The sequence below is a fragment of the Pogona vitticeps genome, chromosome 3, assembly GCF_051106095.1.
Source record: "Pogona vitticeps strain Pit_001003342236 chromosome 3, PviZW2.1, whole genome shotgun sequence".
Lineage (NCBI taxonomy): Eukaryota > Metazoa > Chordata > Lepidosauria > Squamata > Agamidae > Pogona > Pogona vitticeps.
Genome location: NC_135785.1, coordinates 123,997,862 through 124,020,838, shown reverse-complemented (window position 1 = coordinate 124,020,838; position 22,977 = coordinate 123,997,862). Strand labels below are relative to the sequence as shown.

General features: G+C 41.6%; 1 protein-coding gene across 2 annotated transcripts; it reads left to right on the top strand.

The window, feature by feature from the left end:
- The first annotated feature begins 1,784 nt into the window (after positions 1-1,784).
- RGCC (regulator of cell cycle) lies at positions 1,785-22,205 on the top strand. 2 transcript variants are annotated; one of them, XM_078390726.1, is made up of 5 exons: positions 1,785-1,982; positions 6,536-6,712; positions 19,985-20,092; positions 21,525-21,587; positions 21,940-22,205. In XM_078390726.1, the coding sequence occupies exons 1-5, from the start codon at positions 1,847-1,849 to the stop codon at positions 21,945-21,947; spliced, it is 492 nt and encodes a 163-aa protein (XP_078246852.1). In that variant the 5' UTR covers positions 1,785-1,846; the 3' UTR covers positions 21,948-22,205. The 2 variants fall into 2 exon arrangements, with proteins under 2 accessions (XP_078246852.1, XP_020659936.3); XM_020804277.3 differs by lacking the exon at positions 1,785-1,982 and adding an exon at positions 2,284-2,548.
- Positions 22,206-22,977: the final 772 nt, after the last annotated feature.

Below are 22,977 nucleotides of genomic sequence, written 5' to 3'. Positions count from 1 at the left end.
ATTTATATTTAACTAATGTAGATAAGCTGACTTCACTAATGGCTGGCCTATTCACCCATGTAAACAACACAGGCTATATCCAAAAGGCATAAAGTAAATCTTACCTACTTGAGATGTACACATACAGTATTCAACTTGTATTAATTTTTATGTGTTTAGTTGTCATTTCCCCATTTGTATGTTAATTTGTTTGACTCTATTTTTTTAAAAGTGCCAAGAGAGGTTTTTCTCTACACTTATTCCCCTACTTCTCTTTTCTTAAAGAAACAGTCTTTTCCTTATAAATAACCAGAAATATTTCACAGTGCTTAAAGAATTATTAAATGATCTTCTCTGTTGTGTTTTCTTTTTTAAAATCACTTAGAGTACAATTACATGATTTTGGAATGTTCTCTGCTTATCAAACGGGTAATTTTGAAGTATATGAATTCTTTTATTGTCACAGTTTATCATGCAATAATGTAAAAACTTATGCTACCAGAGAAGAGGTAATTCCTACATGTGTTACTTGAAAGTAAGGGAAAAGAGTAAAGGATGGAAGGGGAAGGTGCCGATCCTTGTTAAGGAATCTTTTTGATCTGTGAATTATATTGTTTAGATTTTTGATGTTCTGTACTCTTATACTGTCAAGTACCTTTTCATGTTATTTTTCTATAAATTCCCCCCCCCCCCAGAAATGTACAAGTCTGAAGTTTTAAATGAGAAACTGGCTTCATGTGAAACATAAAAGGATCAGCAGAGATAGGACCAGAGGAAGGAAGGAGGGAGTGGCTGTGGTCTCCAATGCGACTTGCATTGTATCCAGTATGAAGAGTGAACTCCCACATCAGTCCGCAGGCTCTGCATGAGTACTGATTGCGATTTCCAGTGTTATGGAGACTGCAAATCAAATCCAGTATAGTGGAATCTTTAGTGGTTGATCTGCACTAAAATCAACTTCTGGCTTTAGAAGCTCTTGGCACCTGAACTTCACCCTCCCAACACAAAATAAAACATTTTTAAAAATTGAGCTGGTGGCAGATTTGAAAAAAGGCAAAGAAGCTCACATTCTTGTCATTCTTTGTCACTGTTTGTCCAAAGCCAAGCCTTTTGTTATCTGGAGGATGCAGAAAATACTGATATCATAAGCAAGCAATCAGGTACTTATTGGAGAACAAATGCTTTGCCTGGAGGAACTAAGTGTGTGAAATATGTGGAGTTAAGGAGATAGTTGGTCATGTTTTATGCAATTGTTTGAGTTAAAGGGATAAGAAGCATTGTGACACAAGGTGGGATCTGTCCCTTTTTAATAAAAGTATTTGGAGTTCAGTGCTAACAATTTCATACCTTTAGTGGAAGGGAAGGAGCAGCTTTGAACATGGTTTGGTTTTAAACGCCGAAGCTTCCATCTTATGACCAGTTGCAACTGAGAAGCAATGCAGTGGCAAAACAACCCCCAGGCCTGTCTTGCCATTAAATTCAAGAGGAATACAAGCTACACAAGCCACAGTTTAGAATGATGACTTCAGGCACCATTTTGCCCACAAACAATCCCCACTTGGAACATAACCCTTTTTTCTTGGGAAAAGTAGGCAGGAGTTAGTAGGTATCACCAGTGGAACTAGGGAAATTCGGGAAAGTTGGGAAGGAGAGCCCTGGGGGAAACTGTGAGGTGGGTGAGTCGTTGTTTTTGAAATTGCCAGGTGAACACCTGTGGACTTGCAAAGTGACTTCTGAGACAAGCTAAAAGATGCTCGCTGTCTTCACATCTAGTGTGTACACCTGAGCGAGCAGAAGCCCTGGCTTTGCCTTTTTGCTCTTTCGACCAGAACAGGGTCTCCACGATTCCATCCCTCAGAACTCATCCATGGCTTGCTTGCCGCCCGGTTTTAACTCCCGCTCAGTTCTGCAGCACAGTGAAGTGTGCACAGCTGAAATAAGCCCTCTGAGCCTGTGCAGAGTTCGCGGGCCTCTACGAATTCCTCCAGAATATTACACTGGAGGTATCCAGATCCAAGTACAGTACTGTATGGTGCCGGAGGGGAGCCCGGGGTGATAGCCTAGCTGCCCTCCCACCGCTACCAAAGTAGCCCGGGGGCTGCGGCGTGTGTGTCCCCGCTATAAGGAACTGGGGGGGGGAAGAGAGAGCTTTTGGGGCCACAGAGCGAGGCTTCGCTCGCTCTCCTGCCCACGGAACGGAGAGGTGAGCCGAGGGGGCCGTCTCCCTCCTCAGCCCCCCCCCCTCCGTCAGCCTCATTACGTATACCTGGAAAGGGGCGGAGAGGCCTTCAAAGGCCAGCCCCGAATCTGAAAGGCCGCGACACGGGAGGCGGGGAGGGGGGGGGGAAAGAGAGTGCCCCCCCCCGCCGTCCCTTTCAAGGCCAGGCGGAGGCAGCAGACGCCGCCGCCGCCGCCAAAGGTTGCCTCGGCCCATGGACGGAGGGAGGCTTTAGCGCCGAGGGACGGGCAGGAGTGCCGTCCCGGTCCCCGTCCCGGTCGCCCCCCCCCGGAGGGCTTTCTCCCGCCATGAAGCCTTTCAAGGGGCAGAGTGCCGTCGGCGGCAAAGGGGGTAAGTCAGCGGCCGGGCTCGTTGGCGGCGCCGCGCCACCTCCTTTCCCAAAGGGAGTTCGTTGTTTCCTCAGCATCGTTATCCAACCCCCCCCCCGGGTGGGTATACGCGTCCCAGCTGCCAACACGCGCTTGGGCCAGAAAGTGAGGGGCTCCTGCTTGTCTGAACAGGGGTCTCTCTTCAAGCCAGGGATGCCGATGGGTAGTTTTGGGCGGTGCGTTTAGAGAAGCCCCTGCTCCTCCGGGCGTCCCGTGGTGGACTTCTCTAGCTTCAAACCGAAGAAGGCAGCGGCCAGTCATTGGGGGGCGAGGACGGGGGCGCTTCTCCTCGGTCCACCGAGGGTGGGGTGGGGGTCCTAGCTGAAATCGTGCTTTGAAGTCCCGGAATCGGCGCCCCTTTCCAACCAGCAGGTGTGGGGGGGCGCGGCGGCGGGAATGCTGGCGACTATTCGGCATCCCCGCTTCAGCCGCCTTCGCGGGCTCCACAGACGGACTTAAAAGCTGCCACGGGTGGCCAGAGAGGCTCTCAGCCTAGCGTGGTAAATTACTGTCCCGATCGTCGTTCGGAGAGTCTCCCCCCCCCCCCCCCCACACACACACCTCTCACTCCGCAAATATGTTGTGGGGTTGTTAGTCTCAAGGTTTCGCCTCTTCTCCCAAGAAGTGTTAAGTGGAAGGAAGGTAGGTGAACTTCTGTGAGCTTCCTTGAATGGCCCCGGCGCCTTTGGATCAGACCAGTTCCAGGAGCAGCCCTAGATTCTTTGAGGCTGAATACTCAATTAAATATTTTAAACTTAGAGTTTGCTGGGATTTTTTAAATGACGAAACGTTTAGGATTCATGGTGTCTTTGGGCAGGATTAGCTATTGCAGAATGTGAATCTGCTGCGCCTTTAGGCTGGTGCAAATTGTTCAAGGCTGGGTGTCCCTTCAAGGGCCCTTGGCATTAAAGTTGCAGGTGTACAAGGGTTCTGTTTTCATCTCTGAACTGGAAGAAAGTACATAATTGTGGCTCTGTCTCAATTATTTTCACAATTATTTCTCAGCAGACCTTGTCTTTGTGGTTATGTCTTATGATAATTAAAAGAGTGGCTAATCCCTAGACTCCTCCTTGTTGTGTTCATAGGTGCTATTTTTGGTAGCTTGTGGTGAAGTGAACATTTAAGACAACTTACAATATTCAATAGGGCTTTCAATGTCCTCTTTATGACTGTAGTCAGATTTCAATGAAAAGAAACGTCTTATAATCTGAATATCCTAACCTCAGGAGTGTGAATATTTGCCAATAACCTCTATATTTTAGTGTTGTGAGACAAAAATGTCAAATGAAATAATCACTCTCATACAAACCCTTTCTTCAGGGGACATTACACTACATAATATTTATACAAAGCAATTCCTCTGGAGAGGTTCCTGTTGTAAACATTCAGTGCTCCTGCTCCTGGCAACCTCTTAACATCCAGCCTTTCTCCTCTTCACCTTCCTGTTTTGCTAAATGTGCAACCTGATGAAGACTTGTGAACTGTCTCAAAATTTGCTTAATATTTTGTGATGTTTTCTTCAGCTTTAATGGTATTGTGCAGCTGTATGTTTCTGCTGGTGAATCAGCATCACTATATATGCCTTTGCTAACAGCGATATTCTCTGAAAGAACCTGATGGGACACAGCCATAAGCACTAAGAACTGCAGCCTTAGCCCTGTGCTACTTAATCCACAGGTCCAAAGTGGTATAATTCAGCCCACGCAAAAAAGGTGCACATAACATCCAGTGAATGCTGTAGAATCATTGCTGGACACCCAAAGCCAAACCCTAGGAATAGAGCAAATTACCTAGCAGGCGCCGCACCCAGTGACAGAGGTAGCAACTAGTAAGTGAAAGACTCGACACATCTACGTCAAGCACATCCACTCTTGGCTGCCATCTTTCCCCTCCCATTTTAAAATCAAGGGAAGGTGTTTTCTCAGAACATCTGTGAATTTCCAAGACCTGAAAACAGCCATACAAAATCTGGCTATTTGATAAGTGATTGTGGAGTCTACATCAAGAAACTAAAGTCTATTTTTTTCTTTGATCACTGGGATGATGATCTCCTTACAAGCCACCTTGTAATCAATCATTTATTTATTTATTTACGGTCCTTAGACTTATCATACAGAGAAATGGACAACCCAGATCTCTGCAGTACATAAAAACATCAAACATAGACGTAAAACAAACAAGTATAGAAAAAGCTCATCCCATAGTAGCAGGATGAGCCCTTCAGTGCAGCTGAGGTCAGTAATGCTTCAGACAAAATCAATTCTACACTGTGTTTAGTCATGTGATACAATTAGTACTGCTGATATTTTGCAGTTAAAGACAGGGCAGGCCCTTTACCAGGCAAGCTTGTAATCTAAAATTCATCAGAGAAAATGTAAGTAGGGATCTTGATGGAAAGGGTGATTGAGTAAGAACAAATATTTGGGTGCATATGTTTATTCCAATTGCCCATAATGCCGTTAGGGCAGCAGGCAAAGAAAACTTTAAAAGGTGTAAACAGCAAACCTAAACAACAGCAGAACAGACCCTCTAGGAGCAACCCTAGGCCCGGGAAAAGAGTCAACAACAACTTAATCAGCTTAATCATGAGACCTAACCCCCCCCCCAGGTTATCTCTCCCACTGATTCAATTTAGTTGTTAAAAAGAAGAAAACAACACACACACACACACACCTATGGAAGTCCATAAGTCATGGGTGGGCAAAGAGCAGACCTAGGGCCACGCCAACCCCCTCCAACATGTTTTTGCTACTCCCAGACTTCTCCAACCCACTTCCCCACCCCTAAATCAACCAACCAACCAACCAACCAACCAACCAACAAGAAAAGTATATTCTTATTCCTGGAAGGCTCAAAGAGTGGCAGTTGGCCATTTCAGTAAGTCATAGTGGATCCCTTCACCATTTATTACTCCAGGTTAGCAATTCATGTTTTTAGGAATCCCACTCCCAGAATTCACCCATAACTCCCAAGACAGAATTCTGGGAATGGTAGCTCCAAAACAAGGAGGCTATGGAACAGCCTTTCCTACCTCCATTATCTTTCCAGGCTACCTCTAGTTTGAAAGCAAGGCAGTGGCCCTGGTGCGCTGTGAGAGTCCCACGGCAAGGCCCATGAGAAGGGTAGTTCCCTTGTAGGTGCTCCTTATACAGCCCAATGGGCACTGGGAGACTCCAAGAATGTCCGAGGAACTGGACTTGATCCATGAAGGCTCACATTGATGCTACAATGTTTTATTGTTTGCTTGTTCTGTTTTTTTTTTCCTAATAGAGAGACTAGTAGTGAGGAGTGTTCTTTGTCTTCTTGCCATAAGAAATAAAAATGATGAGGCTATTTTCTGCTTATTGGGTGCTGTTAAAGACAGAGGAGCACAGAAACTAAAGTACCAGGAAATATAAAAAAAGACAGTTTTATTTGATTTAAAACCTGCCAAAACTCTAATAAAGCTGCATTTTAATAGACACTGAGACATTGTTTTCTCTTACATAATTTGATCCGTTAGACGTTATCCAGTCCTTTTGGTTTTTAAATTCCTGTGTGGCTTTCGTAATGAATGTTCAGTTAACATGTTTATTTCTGCACTTTAATACTACGTATATGTAACCACTGTATGTTACTTCTATATTTTAAATTAAAACAACATAAAACATTAGACCATCTACAAAATAATTTTAAAAACCCAATATGAAATATCAACCTCCAGTCAGTTCAAATCAACCTGGAACAGCTAGAACTTTGAGGCTTACTTTAAAAATCTGTCAAGAAGGACTTTTTTGTTGATACAAAATAATTGAAATCTATGGGTGAGGAAATAATGCTTTTAATATCCGATCTTGTCACAGCCCTCTGAAGCAGGAGCGGGTCAGGGAATTTTTAGGGGGGCTACAGTTGTAGGTAATTTGTGCTGATTAAGTTTGTGGAAGGGCTGATTCCTCTTTTCCTGATGCAGATGTTATAGAAGATGGTGGAGAACTGGCTGAGGTGCTGTGTGAATTTGATGCTGTGTTAGAAGACTTCTCATCTCCCATAAAGGAACGTCATTTCCAGTATGAGGAGCACCTGGAACGAATGAAGCGACGGAGCAGTGCTAGCGTGAGTGACTGCAGTGGCATCAGTGACTCTGAGAGTAAGAAACCTGTTTCTTCTGCTTTTAAAACATAACATCATTTTAAATTGACAGCACTGTCATAATCAGCTGTTTGGGGAAAGGTATTTGCTATTTGAGCGGTAAAGAGGCTAGTTATCTCAGGCTGCGACTCCATGGTCAAATACTGTGGGATTTGCTGCAGGGGTAAAACAGGTGAATCCACTTCGTGAAAAGCTAATCACAGAACTCAAAGGCGAAAGGTGAATCAGTTTGTCCCTTTTGCCCTTGATGTGGAGTTTTCTTTCTCTGCCACTGGAAGCTTCTACTTTCTTTTCAACCCAGAATGATTTGAACAGATTTTTTCCCATGTGATCAGTTGTTTCGTTCTCCAAAAGATTATTAAGTATGACAATGGGTGGTATTCTGGTGACAAACTAAGCTGGATGTGATGTTTTGGGCAGCAGGAACAACCATCCCCACAATATTTTCCCCAGTTGCCCTAACTTTTTTGGGTTTTTTTTTTTTAAAACAGAGTACTGTACTGAATTTACTGCTAGATTACTCTGTCATTACACTTATACACTAGCAAAGCCAGATCACTCCAATTCAGTTTTCCGGTGTTGTCACAGCCTCAGTGCGTGATTAAAATTGTCATTACAGGATAGCCTATATCAGAGACTGTTTTCAGTGTCAGCGCCACATATCACGCTAGCAGTCCAGTTGACACCACAGAGCTCACACTGTTCAAATGGAAGAATGACTTTTGAGTGCTATTATATTTTTCTTGTTTGCTTAGTATGTGAAGACTTGAAAATAAGCATCTCTCCGTAGAACTCATTCTTGTTGCATTCCCATTGGGCAGTTTGCTGCGTAGGGAGCCCTATTCTAAATGGCCATCTATCTAACTAAATTAATGTGCCCAGCTTTCCCCACCCTGCCTTGAACCATTCACATACCACACCCAGAGTGTTCTGTCTGCATGCTCGGATTTTTGTCATCATGGCTCCACCTTGCACCACTCTTTGCATATAGCTGTGTTAGAAAACGTATCTATGGGTGGTCATTCTCACATGATTTCATTTGGTATTATTTGGCCTTCTTTTGCCTGCTTATTTTTCTGTTCTTGTGCATAGCATTGATTGCGTAACTCTTCATTTTGTATAGGTTTGTGTTGATATCATCTCTTTTAATATAGTCCAAATTTGTAAAGCTCTGTGTCAGAATCACTAGCTGTAGTAACATGCCCAGTGCCGCTTATGTAGATTTGAAGTCTTGTTTAGGTGTAATATTTATGAACTAACTGATCAAAATTTGCTCTGAAATGTTTGCTTAGTGGAAGTGAGTGCCTTCAACAAGCTGCATGCTTACACAACTTTCTCCTGAAGAGGAGTGCATCTGAAAGCTATTTTTACATATCTGAAACAGAAGCTTCCTCACCACTCAGAAACATGTGCCTGTCCATGTCTTTCATGTGGCTTGTGTTTATCATTATATCTCCTACTAAAAATGAACATTTAGTCCTAAAACTGTGCAATTAAGGCTGTGTTTGCTGAGAACTGGTACTCTGCACCTTCAGTTAGAATGTAGTCCACCCATTCTACTAGGCCCTTTGTTTGAAAAGGTAATGAAAGCTTCAGAATTTAATTGATCAGAGCTCTAAGGCTTTTTTCGTGATATCCATGATATCAAGCAGAATGATGCTACTTCAAAAACGTCTGTGTTTAATAAATCTGCACTTCATACAGTGAATGTCTACCTGGATATATATGAGACACTTCCATGTTCATATGGCAACGAGTTTGCTGACCGTGTTTTAAAACTGTAATTCTGTAGTCACTTTTCTAGGAATGAATTCCATTGAACTAGAGTTCCAACTAGACATATGTAAGATTGTGTGGTTAATCTCTATGACTGCCTGGGAAAGTAGTACCTTCAACGTCTCACTGCTAATGGGAAGGTGAGACTTCATTGCAATGTTCTCTCTAAGCTGCATGAACTCGCAGTGCTAAATTGGGGTTATGCAGCTGAGCCAGAGTTGCCACCCATTTGCTTCTGGTCACAGCTGGAAACCTACATGCATGGGGCAGAGCCCTGCAGCACACTAACAGAAAATTAGAGAGAATGTTGTTTCACAGTGTTAAAACATGTTCATCCTGAAAATATGAATAGGGCCATCTCCCTATCCCATTCCCACCATTTTTTAAAATCACCTTAGCCGCTGGAGAGCAACAGTACATATGGAAGGATTTTAAAATTAGAGGGCTGGTCTGCTGTTGCATTTACTTCAAGATTGCTATGCATTCCGAATAACGGTATGAGGAGGTGGTCACAAAAGATCTCTGGATTTGCTCCATTCAGAAAGTCACTCCCTAGCCACCCACTACCTGTTAAGTCATTGGAAACGAACATCAGGAGCCAGTATTTACTTCAGTGGGAGTGTTTTGAGTGGTGTATCCACTATATTTGTTAAATATTGGCACTCCTTTGAGGACTCTATTTGACAAGCTATTAATGTACAGGTGTATTTTAGTATGAAATATCACACGATCTAGTGCAGAATTCTCAGAGTTCCACTTTTCACCTTTTTTAAAGATGAAGAAGAAAAGCAAGTCTCTACACCTTGTAGATATGCTTAGACTCTTACAGATAAAAGGTGGGTGTAACGTTCAGCCCTGCCCTCACCTGTCCGTCACAGCTGGGCAGTGGAACAGCAGCCAATGAGGGGACGGAAGGTGGTGCTAAAGGGGGAGGAGCTGGGATATAAAGTGCTGTATGGTGTTTGAGAGATCAGTTTTGAGAGATTGATAGAGATTAGAGATGAGGGTTTGTTAGTTAAAGTGATTGTTAGTGAGACAGCCTGTCAGTGAGAAATAGTGTGAGCCAGCGTTTATTAACAGTGATTGTTTAATTGATTCTTCACCAGTGATTTACCATTTTTATTTTTGTAATCAATAAATCAGATTTTGTTTTGAAACGTTATACTTGTCCTTTTATGATTTTTAAGGATAAGTTGGTGGCAGCAGAGATTTTACAGTGAAGTAGCAACCACTCTGTGAAGTGTGAGTGTGGCTGTTACAGTGGGTAGGTAGCAGTTAGTTTCATAGCTTCTGCTCAGAAAACATTCTGTCTTAACTCATACTTTCTTGCTTGCTGTTATGCTATTTGAAAAAAAAAATAACATTCTAAAAATAAAACCTCACACAGCCTGAGATATTGTTGTGATAAAGCAAGCAAATTGAAAACATTCATAGGAATAAGTAACTTGCATGTGTTGCACTCATTCACATTGCACCCTTCAGCTCAATGGAATATAGCGGGTGCACCAGTGGTGATATACTGTATTAGCTATGATTAGCCACTGGAGAAAATGTTGGCAGCGGAATCTGAACTGTAGCCCCATCTATGGACTTGGCAGAATGGGAAAATGGCTGAAAATAGTGTCATGTTCCTATATATGCCAGTTAATTATAGTCTGCCCAGAATTACATGACAGGATATTGTGTGTTTTTCTGTGTTTACAGCCATCAGACTGGGGAAGAGATAATGCGTCTACTGATCACATGTATTCTGTACTGTAGCTTTCCTTCCTCCCCCTTGCTTTCTGGAATGGTATAGCAGAAAAATGCCAAGCTACCAATAGGGCTTTCCTCTGACTACCCTCTTTTGTAGTGAAATCTGAAAGACACAGCATGGTTAATAGAGAATCTCTTCATTCAAAGTGAAATGAACAGATGTCATAACGTGTCCATAATCTCTCAGAATACTCTTTATTCTATGTTCACAACTGTGCCAGATCTATTCCTGTACAAATACAGGCTTCCTTCTTTCAATCCAAGTTCTCTCCTTGTCCCTTCACTGAAATGCTGATGCCAAAGTCATGATCTCACAGTTTCCGTGGTAACACTTTATGCTAAATGTCAGTGTGGGAGAAGCCAGGCTGTGAGGGGGAGTGTTCCAAAAACACAAATCCGCAGCAAGAAAGCCTGCTTGAGAGTGTTTTGTCCGTAAACAACCTTCATTGGATGAAATAGTCACCGTCTTTCCCCTGACTCCTTCCACATTGACATCAGATTCTTTTACCCTTTTTCGGCTTCTGCTGAGCTGCATGTCGGCAAAGTGCTCCAGCTGCCTAAGGCAAGCTCTTCTTTATGGTGAGGACAAACCACTGCAATCGGGTCTCCACAGTGGTACTGAGAGCTTTGATGCAACACCTTCCTCTGTCTCTCCTCTCCCACCCGCTATATCGTTTGGTTCCAGCAGGGCAAACTGGGTCAGTGTTAGACTTTTCCAGCACCAGCACCAGAACCTGCCCTGTCACTTTTCTTAATGGTGGATTAAGCCACTTCCGAGAACTGTGTACTGTTTGTCTTTTTATGGTGCAACATTTATTGGTCCACCTACAACATATTATAGAATAAAAATGAAGTGCAACTGGTAACCATTTTTACTGTTATTTAGAACAAATATTTACACTGGCATTTAGAACAAATATTTACACTGGCATACATGAGGTATCAACATCTATCAAGTTTTATTACGACATAGAAATTTCTATCTGAGAAGAATCAGTCTCAAGGGAGCAATAAGCACTGTATGTACAGATTATTTGTTTACTATATTGTATTCATGCCTCCTTACAAGAAGTTCTGAAGGGTGTACACTGTTCTCTCAACAACCCTTGCATTTTATCCTTGCAGCAGTGCCCATATATTGTAACACCCCCTGCCCATTGATCTGGTCAGTTGTAGGTCACCCTGGCATCTCCCTGTGAGATTAGCACTGCTGCTCTTCATATAAATATCAGTTGTAAAGGCACTACAGCTCTTACGGTTTTCTTGCAGTTTGCCATCCTGTGAATCACCATGGCTAGTTAGTAGGAAAGTGTAGTTTTTAACTCCAAATAATACATCTATTGCTACTGATGTTGCTTTTTAAAGAATATTCATTTATTTAATGTATATATTCCCCATGAGCACTATTCTGGGCAGTTTGCAAAATATAAAATGGAACAAATCATAAGCAAAATAACAATAAAATCATAAATGAAACAAATGAAACAGAACAGACAGCAGTGGTTATTTAAATGTCATGGGCTGCATTAAATGTTGCCCAAGGCCCTAAAGAATGCATCTGTATCCTTTGAAGATTTGTACATGTTGATGACTGCACAAAAGATGAAATGTACTTGGCGGGTTCCCAGGGTGAAGGAAGGTGTAGAATGCACTGGATACTGAATATCTTTTAAGATTTGTGTTCTGTTCCACTTCCCTATCAATCTCTGCAACATGTTAAATAAAAACATTTAGAGTAGTACAGATTCTCCCCTGTCAGAGTCAGATTCTTATGACTCTTAATTCTAAATTACACATTTAGCAGTCTGAATCTCGTTTATTGTAAAGGATGTAAATCTGTTTAACTAGAATGGCTTTTCGTTAAAAGTACCACGAGGCTGTCAGCCTGTGAAATCTGTAGCATAATTGTTCGAAGCAGTACTCAGTGCCCCAAGCACACTGGATCAAGCACAGAGATCTTACATTGTAACCATATATACCACCTCTGGTACTGGAACATTCTTGTATGATTTTGAGTAGAATATTTTGCATCACAATAATTGATACAACTTTGAGTCAATTCCTGCAAAACCTATTTTGGAATCAAAGGTAAAAGCGGTTGAACAAATACTCTCTGCAGACAGAAAAAAATCTCACCATAATGGGTCTGAGGGCTGAATTACCTCTTCCCATACACACTTCCCTGAGAGTGAATTAAATCTGAGATGGGACTTTCTCCACTTCTTTCTCGCTGTAGATTGTCATGAAAGATTACACACACACACACACACACACACACACACACACACACACCCTTTTAAGACTATTATGAAACATAAATTGGGAAGCTATACATTTTTTATTTATTTTTTCTTTAAGGTAAATTCATATTATACAGTATGTTGAAAACCTCATGCTACTTTTTCTGAGCCTCTTCCTAGCGATTGATGGAGAAGAGTGTCATACTTTGCATCCAAACAGAAGTTTCCTCTAGTGCTAGAAGAATGAATTGGCAGCAACCCTAAAATGAAGCAGCAGCATCTCTCTGAGAGGCATTATTTCTCTGCCTGTAATTTTGTGCAATAAGAATTGTCATAAGCTTGGTAAATTCCAATGTATGTGACACCTAAGAAAATCTCCATTTGGAAATGCCTTAGCTTGTGACAGAAAAAATGGTGTGTCTGTTTCTGTGTTGGCAAAAATACTGCAGTCAGCCAGCTGTCACTGAAAAAGTCAGACTGATGATAGGAAAAGGAAAGGGCTCCCTCCTGGGTATTGTGGTATGATAGTAACTCATTAAGGAGTTCAACCCCGAAAGGCTTTGTTCCACTCGAGCTGAACACTCTGTTGGGAGAAATCTGACAGTTGTGTTGGAAAGTGGAGATCCTCAGGGGGTCTCTTGGTTTTTCCAGTGACCCCACAAACATCGAGGATGTACGTGAATCCTCATGCACTCTGCTCACTGCTCAATGTATCAGTAAACAGGATTTAGGTTCAGTTATCAGAATATAGACTGCACCTCTTACAAAGACAAATAATTAGTTTGTCAATGCATACATTTCAGGGATACATTCACTTGCACAAAATAGTAAAAGAAGATATGTAAAAGATGATTAAGAACAAATCTCCCTGCTTGCAGTTGGGTATACACAGAACGATTACAAAGTACAGTGGTGCCTCATTTAACGACGTTAATTCGTTCCAGTGAAATTGCTGTAGAGCGAAAACATCGTAAAGTGAAATTAAAAAGCCCATTGAAACGCATTGAAAACGTTCCAATGGGCTGAAAAACTCATCGTCCAGCGAAGATCCTCCATAGGGGCGGCCATTTTCGGTGCCTGTAGAGTGAGAAATCCGTCCAAAAACACAGTGGGGGGCCATTTTGAGCACCCGGTGGCCATTTTGAAAACCCAACGATCAGCGGTTTTGATTGTCGTAATGCAAAGAATCCGTTCCCAGAGCAGGTACCAATCTTCACAAAGTGAAAAAACCCCATTTAAAACATCATTTTGCGATTACAAAAACATCGTTGTGAAGCGGATTCGTCGTTATACGGGATAATTGTTAAGCGAGGCACGACTGTATCGTGAATCCAATTTGATTTTGGATGTTTAAAAAAACATAGTTTTCTAGCTCCAAAAAAGCTCTTGATTAAAAACAGGAGTCTTTAGCTTATTTTCTGAGCTGGGGGGACAGATAATGCTCAGATCTTATTTTCTCCTCGTGATATAGTGAGTCAGGGTGTGCTCATTTTAGTCTTGTATTTTAAATAGATGAACAGAACTCCATATCCACTGAAAATGTTTTAGGTCTACAAAGTAAGACTTCATTTGTGGAAGCAAGACCTCTTAAAATGTATTATTTAACAAAGAAATTTCAGAGGGAGGTGCAAGGATGAAAAACTGAATTAGAACTTTTCAGGAATTTTAATGTTATACCTCAAGTCATCAATGAAGACAGTTTCACTACTAATGTTTATCAGTTTAGCAAACTAGAATGTATTCTCAACAACTACTAACAGAGTCATTGGTACATTGTCATTGTACACGAGGAGCCTCGTGGCGAAGTGGTTAAAACACTGTACTGCAGCTAAAACTGTGCTCATGACCTGGGGTTCAAATCCCAGGTAGCCGGCTCAAGGTTGACTCAGCCTTCCATCCTTCCGAGGTCGTTAAAATGAGTACCCAGCTTGCTGGGGGGGCAATGTGTAGCCTGTATAATTAAAAATTGTAAACCGCCCGGAGAGTGCTTGTAGCACTATGGGGCGGTATATAAGTCCAATAAATAAATATTCAGGCCTATGGACAGGGGCAGGATTTGAGCTTTCATTTTAAAACAGGAGCAACTATTCACCTCTATAGTACCAGAAATACGTATCAACATGTAGAGCCATGATTCTGAATTGCTTTGTGAAGAATAAGTCTGCTTCTGCACATCAATGTGTTAAGCCAATGAATGACGTCACAGACCTGAGTATATTTTTGTTGTCATGCAGCCTTTCTGTATAGAGAAGGGACTAACCTGCTTCATTTTGAAATCATTTTCATGTTCCCTTAGAAAGGAGAGACTGTGAAATCTAGGATTTTGGTCAAAGTTAGCCTTCCTGTGAGGCAGGGTGAATTCTTGCTTCAAGCAACCAGTTGGGAAGTGTGGCAGATTTTGTGCACAGATACAGAACCTCTGTGCTGTTAAGTCTAGGGAGCACTTCAGAGAGCCTCATCTGCTCACCTTCCCTCTCCTGCTGCTCATTTGCTGGATCAGGCCAGCTATACGGTATCCCACATTTTGGACACTATTGTCCACCAGAAATTGGTCAAGAACCATTGTTTGGTTTTCTCATGTATTATGTAGTGACATTTGCTGTTACGTCTGGTAGCATTTGAAACCCCTACCCAAATGCCCTAGTCTGTCAATTTACTGTGCCACCTAAGAAGCTGAATTAACTGACTGAAAGTTCAGCACCATAGCCCTGACTATACAGTGGTGCCTCGCTTAACGGCGATAATCAGTTCCAGGAAAATCGCCGTTAAGCGAAAACATCGTAAAGTGAAAATAAAAAGCCCATTGAAATGCATTGAAAATCTTTCAGTGTGTTCCAGTGGGATTAAAACTCACCGTCCAGCGAAGATCCTCCATACAGTGACCATTTTCGCTGCCTGTATAGCGAGAAATCCATCCCTAAACACAGCGGGGAGCCATTTTATTTACCCGGCAGCCATTTTGAAACCTCCAATCAGCTGTTGAAAAATCATCATTTTGCAAAGAATCAGTTCCCGAAGCAGGGAACCGATCATCGCAAAGCAAAATTCCCCCATTTAGACCATCGTTTTCCGATTGCAATTGCGATCGCAAAAAGATCATCGTAAAGTGGATTCATCGTAATGTGGGGTATTCATAAAGCGAGGCACCACTGTAATTTTATTCAATTCTTTAAAACAAAACAAAAAAAAAATCTGGTTTATGACTGGGATATTGTACTTCTGTATCCACAATTCAAAAATACAGGAAATAGTCCAATGTTGGTGCCCAACATCAGAGAAAGGATGCTAAGCTTTACATAACAAAGGGTAGCCTGCATATTGACAACACCAATGGCAGCAGTGAAGATGGTCTACAGCCATGGGCCTTTTAGGATCTCTTCTTAGGTATTAGGTTTTTCAGGTTTTATGGGCCCCTGTCAAATAAACAGATGAAAAATTCCCTTCAAATGTGCCAGGGTAGCTCAGGGGGGCATATGGTCTCCATTGAAATGGCTGGCCTACAGAATACTCTCTTGTGCTCACTACCATTCACAAAGTGACACCACTCAAGGGAAAATCCTAGAATCTGACTTCTTTTCCATCAGTTAACCACATCCCACCCAAATACAAAGCAATTATCAGGGCAGTTTTTAAACAAGTGTAAATGGTAAAGTGTAATATTAAAGCAAAAAAGTGGTTGATAAGTAAGAATAATTTTATTGATACAGTGGTGCCTCGCATAGCGAGCACTCGTTTAGTGATGAAATTGCTTTGCGATGCATCTTTTGCTATCGCAAAAGCGATCACTTTGCGATGTTCCCTATGGGGGAATTTCGCTTTGCGATGACTGATCATCACAAAGCAACCATTTTCGGCCAGCTGATTGGCGGTTTCAAAATGGCCGCCGGGGAAAAAACGTGGCCGCCCACTGTTTTCTGGGACGGATTCCTTGCTTAAGAGGCACCAGAAATGGCCGCGCTATGGAGGGTCTTCGCTGAACGGTGAGTTTTAAGCCCATGGGAATACATTAATCGCGTTTTAATGTGTTTCTATGGGCGTTTTTATTTCGCATTGCAACGTTTTCGTTCTGCAGCGATTTTTGTGGAACGAATTAACATTGCAATGTGAGGCACCACTGTATTTGAGGAGAAATTATTGATTTTATATTAATAAAGGGGAAGGGGTGTGCATAAAAATTGAGTCTACACAATTTTTGAATGATAATCGTCGTCATTTAGTCGTTCAGTCGTGTTCAACTCTTCGTGACCCCATGGACCAGAGCACGCCAGGCCCTCCTATCTTCCACTGCCTCCCGGAGTTGTGTCAAATTCATATTGGTTGCTTCGATGACACTATCCAACCATCTCATCCTCTGTCGTCCCCTTCTCCTCTTGCCTTCACACTTTCCCAACATCAGCGTCTTTTCCAGGGAGTCTTCTCTTCTCATGAGATGGCCAAAGTATTGGAGCCTCAGCTTCAGGATCTGTCCTTCCAGTGAGCATTCAGGGTTGATTTCCTTTAGAATTGATAGGTTTGTTCTCCTTGCAGTCCAGGGGACTCTCAAGATCCTCCTCCAGCACCACAAATCAAAAGCATCAATTCTTCGGTGGTCAGCTTTCTTTATGGTCTAGCTCTCACTTCCATACAGGAAAAACCATAGCTCTTGACTTTGCAGACTTTTGTTGGCAAGGTGATGTCTCTGCTTTTTAAGATGAAAATGAAACTCTACAAGGAACAGATGAGGGAGCTGGGCATGTTTTAGCCTTATGAAGAGAAGACTGAGAGCCAATATGATAGCCCACTCCAAATATTTGAAGCACTGTCATGTGGTACATGGAGCAAGCTCCAGAGAGTAGGATTGAATATAACAGTTTTAACTTTCAGGAAAGGACATTTAAGATCCTGGTTACCCTCCTCTGGACACATTCCAACTTTTCAATATTCTTAAACTGTGGTGCCCAGAACTGTGCGGAGCATTTCTGCATTACGTATATAGCAATCAACTGTTGCTCTAAGAAGCTGTGCTATATTTAAGCAGCATTTTTGAGGTTTGCCTGAAGTCTGGAATAGAAATAACTAGACCTAACCATGAATTACAGTACTTTGCTTGCCAAGGTAAGCATGCATCTCTCTCTACTCTAAACCTTTCATTAAGTAGGTTTTGCTCCAATGTAAGTAGATTTAATCTGTTCAGAATCTTCCATTCCTATTCGAAGAGCTGTTTCATAGTAACACAGAACTTTTTGTAGTTTGGTTCACTACTATTAGCACAATTGCAGATAAAAAAATGTAGTGGGAACATATGGCACCTGTACTCCTGTGCCCCATCCACATGGTAGGAGTATCTGCACACCTACAGCACTGAAACATCCTCAAGTGTTAGGGGACAAAATCTGAAGCTAATTTTTCTGTGTTTAGAATACATAATGGCCAGTGAGTGGAGCCACACTTTTAAAGCTCCCGATAGTTGTATTTCACATTGTTGTATTGGTAGAACTTATGTATTATATGCTTGAGGGCATATAATTAAGTTGTTATCAAGCTGGTTGTTGGAAGAGAGATGGGCTGTTATACCTTTGTTTAGAATCTCTGTGAATAGGGTTAGGCTGCAAGTCCTCAATTGTACTATCACAAGCAATTTAGATAGATACTCACGTATTGTTGGGATTTCTCTTGTACTTTCCCACTTCAGCTGCTTGAACATTTCTGACAAGTTAAGAGTAAAAGAAGAAGAAATCCACTTTATTGAGCCTACTTGCTTAATTTTTTAAAAAATCTTAAGAATGGGCATTTAAAATGGAATTTACTTTTACTCATTGGGTGTCAGAGCAGACCTTGATGGAAATGTTTTTAAATATAAGAAAAATATTTTGGTAACCAGCATCAGCCCAAGTGAGCCTCAGGGTGCCCAGGCCAACCAAGTGCTGATGCTGGACTTAGTTGCCCCTGCCCTCCTATCACCTGCTATTCCCTGGGAAAGGCTATGCTGTGGGGACCTAGATATTGTCCCCAAGGTCGAATCTTGGTTGTACCCACTGAACAGATAAATAAACCAAGCTACACTTGGCAAGAATGCAGAGCGGCTGCCCAATGTTTTGTGACAGAATGTGAAAATATTTGGGGTACTTCTTTTGAGCTGTGGGATGTGGTGTCCTTTGGAGGAGGTGAGAGGTCTATAAGTGAAGGGCAGGCAGAGACCCAACAGTTCAAACAGAGACAAGTGGTCATGACCTTTGGCTTTATGAGTTGGCTGTGGAGACGAAGCTCTTTGAAGAAAGGGCTCTGGGAAGCTGTTGCCTATTGGAAGACTGCCTGGTTGCATCTTATATACTTGGAAAGTAAGATAAAGATTCTAAATACATCATAATTCTCCAATGCATTCTCCTTCTAATGAAATAGAATTTTGTAATTCTGCCTCTGGAGCTCCTCAGTGGTCAGTAAAATGAGGCAAGTCAATGAGGAAGCTACAGATTTGCCCCAAGGTAAGAAACATATAGCTTCCCTGACAGATGGCAATTCACACTTTGTTCTCAGGTAAACATAGACGTTTTCCAATTGCTGCATGCTAAGAAAATAGTATAGTGTAAGCAGGAAGCCAACACACCATTGTCAAAGAAAGTTTCTAGTTGATATATGGCAGTGTGTGTGGTGGCGGCGGCCAGAGGAAGATCTTGTTTCTTTGTGCCTAATTGAACCCAAGTTGCCAGACATCTACTTTGTGCCAGGTATGCAAAACATTTTTACCAACATTTTCCCACAGACAGGGCAAAGTAAGCATATAGCAAAAGAAATCCTTTGTGAGCTGCCACACATGTACCACACTTGAGAGAGGCAGAAAGCAGCTGATAGAGGAGCAAGCAGATGGAAGCATAAGAGTGAGGCACAAAAGCCAAGTAACAGTAAATAATGAGGAGGCAGCCCTTCAAAGCGATTTGGTGATTGTCAATGAATGCTGCCATTGTTCTGAAATGTCTTGTGATTTATATTGGTTGTCTGAGACATTGTTCAGTCAATCCGGATGCCAGAATGGATTGCAGCCTAAGTGCCAGTTTTGTTTTTTCCAAAGATTCAAAATTGCTGACTTTGCCTTGCAAGTGTTTCCAGAACCAGAGAGTCTTGAAACATGCAGAACTTAGTTTCTAGTGTAGTGGATGATGCGGATGAAACCTCTATGGGCAATTTTCCCCACTTGGCAAATGCAGAGTAAATGCTTATTTGTTATTGCCCTTCTTTCCTGAGGAAGATTTTATTGTCCAGTCTATGTAGGACTAAAACTCTGTCCCTTGGAGGACATCTAGCACAACCATTGTTTCTGTAAATCTGTGCTTCTTCTAGTCTATATATTAGCCTTCTTGATTAAATCTAATCACTATTTAATCTATCTAATTGTGACATCACGCCAGAATGTTATTGATATCCTGTGTGTGGATTTTGGCATGGGTGTGGTGCAAAACAGTATTTCACTGCTCTTCAAGATTTGCTGTAGTTTCTCTTCTAAGTGTTTTGTATCCTTGTTGCAGGTGCGGATTCACTATGCAGGAACAGTTTCAGCTTCAGTGATGAAAAGCTGAATTCTCCAACTCTGTCTACTCCAGCTGTATCTGGTCCAACAGTAGCTTCTCGAAAAGGTAATAATTTAGCAAGGCTGGTTATTTCTCAGCAGCACAATTGACCTCCTGAACAAGTGAGTTTATGCTGAGTATTCTTTCCCTATTTGAACTAAATAGTCATGAGCCACTGGCAAAACCTTCAATGTGTAGATTCCTGAGGGTTGTGATCACACTTAAGTGTTTAACTGAAGATGCTTTTATGAGTGAGAGGTTGTTATCCAAGTCTTGGTACTCAGAGATAACAGCCCCATTACTAGGATAGTTCAAACATTCCATTGTGATAATATCCCACAGTAGGGATAGGAAACACATTTCTAATGAGCTGCATGCAGCACCCGGGGCCATTTTGTGCCCCAGCCTCCTTGTTTTAAAATTTCATGTAGCCCTACCCTCTTGGGAGTGTGGTCCTTGGGCTGTGGGCAGATCTGAAAAATAGCCCTCAGCCTAGCTGAGATTGCGTACTTCTCCACTAGAATCTAGATACCCTGAGGGCCTAGATACTGAGGGTACATGTGCATATCTGAGTATTGGATCAGGAATTGCAATCTGTGTCAAGGCTGAATTCTGGCATTTGATTCCATGTCAGGTTAGAACTGTAGGACAGATGAAGTAAGATGGGAGCAGTGTATTGAATTAGTGCAGTTTCCTTTTCTATGTAGCAAAATTTGGGGGAAGTGTTTCTGCACTGGATGACACCATGAGCTCTGCATCTCTTCAGCATCCTTCCAGAAGTTAAACATGGGGTTGATCATAATATATATCTGGTAAATAGCTGACATATACGGACGTCAACCATAGAATATATTTGAACAATTTTCTGCTTTCATTACAGTACTTTCTGGAAGCAATGGGCCACTTAGATTACTTATGTAGACAATATCATGTACCCAGGTAGATTTATGCACAGTGGCAAGTGCCCTGTTATGTAGTCTAGTGTATAATTGTGGTAGGTCAGCACATGCATTAACCCGTACAAAGTTCTCCTATGGTACAGAATTATAGGATGTTGTGTCCACCATCATTATACACTTGGTGACAATTCTGAATATTTTTAGAGAGCAGCTATTTTACAATATCATTGATAAGCTATGACAGGGCTTCATCCTATTTGCTATGTTAAGGGCCCTCAATCTTACCAAGGTTTGTTTAGCTTGTTTTGCTTAAATTACTATATTCTCTTTCAGAACATTTAACTGGATATAGAGCAATTCAGGAGCTGCTATCATGGGATTACTGACCATTCTATTTAAAATCCTCAATTTAAGAGTTCCTTTTCTAGGTAAAGTTGAAGAATTTTAGATCTGAGGGGGAAAAGTAGAACAAGTATATTGTGACATGATTCCAGAGAGCTCAAGAAATCATGGTTTGAACAGTCCTGATTAGTTAGATTTACACACATGAATTCAGTACTGCTTTTGATTATAAATCAGTGGTTTGCTTATTTTTCTAGCAAAACTTGGAGACACAAAAGAACTAGAAGACTTTATTGCTGATCTTGATAGGACCTTGGCAAGTAAGTAGGAACCTGATCCATGTTGATTTGTTGCAGATAGTAAGCACACCAATCAAATCCTGGAACGTGTTGCACACTAGGGATGCACCTACCTTCCTATTTGTACCCATTGTGCACACATGCATATCTGTATTTGAACTGTAAGAATGTATGGATTACATATTTTTGGGATAAGATGTGATTAATTGTGTTGGAAATATGTTAGATGACTTGAAACAACAGATATGGTTATTTTGGCCTGTTATGCTTCCTTAATCTTGGGATTCTTTCCTGTTCTACCTTAAAAGAAAATTAGCTCAAAATTGGCATTACTGTACATGTTAATATTTGTCTGATCACATTTTCTTAACAGGTATGTGAAACAAGCTATTTTGGCACAGTACCTCTCTTTCACAAGGTTGAGCCTGAGCTAAGACCTGCTTTATTCCATTATCTGATGTGACAGAGAAAGTGCCCGTATGTCACAAGCATGCTGTCAGAGGGTTCCTCTTGTAAACAATCACAGCACTTGTCTTCTGCAAAAAGATTTGAATAACCTATGTGCTCATCTTGTACTTTTTCATAAAATATAGCTTAATATTAATTTAAAACGTGTTCATTAAAAAGTTTGTAATTTTATATAGATAACTTTAATGATCCTTTGGGTTACAATGTATTTTTATATAGAAATAAAATCTGAACTAGAAAAAAGTGGAAACAACTAATATTTGGTTGAAATAGGATGCCAAATGTTTTACTGACAACTGATGCAGTGGAGTGTTGGACTAGGACTCAGAAGACCTAGATTCAAATGCCTGCTCAGCTATGAAAACTCACTGGGGTGTGTGTGTGTGTGTGCACGTGCGTGGGCAAGGGAGGGAGGGAGGTGGGGTGACAATGGTAAACTACTTCTTGAACACCTTACAGACCTTGAAAACCGTATAAGGAAATAATATCTTGACAGCACGTGACACAAACATTTTATACCTGCATCTCATTCTTTCCTCCAAGTAGCTCACAATCATTAACTTGGGTCGTCTCCATCCAAATATCAGTCATGTGCCTCTAGACCAGACACAGGAGATCTCAGTTGGGTCTAGGGCCATTTTTTCAGATGTTTCAGCAGCCAAAGGGCCATGTTCGCCAAGGGTGGGGCTGAATTAAACGGAGGATGGCAAAAAGGCTAATTTGCATATATATCTTTTTACTATTTTGAAATTACAGTGGATTTTTGTTAGCTGGGAAATAGTTTAAGAAAAAAAGGGGAAGTTTGAAATGAAAAATCCCCCTGTGCCAACACAGTTCCAAAATACAGTGGTGCCCCGCATAGCGACGTTAATCCGTTCCAGGATTAACGTTGCTATCCGGAAACATCGCTATACGGAACGCAAAACCCCATAGGAATGCATTA

What these genes read in the sequence shown, in the direction of transcription:
- RGCC (XM_078390726.1), top strand. Translation starts at nt 1,847, where the DNA reads ATGGCTTGCTTGCCGCCCGGTTTTAACTCCCGCTCAGTTCTGCAGCAC. An exon ending in TCCAGAATATTACACTGGAG is followed by an intron (nt 1,983 to 6,535) that starts GTATCCAGATCC and finishes TTCCTGATGCAG; the next exon opens with ATGTTATAGAAGATGGTGGA. An exon ending in TGGCATCAGTGACTCTGAGA is followed by an intron (nt 6,713 to 19,984) that starts GTAAGAAACCTG and finishes TCCTTGTTGCAG; the next exon opens with GTGCGGATTCACTATGCAGG.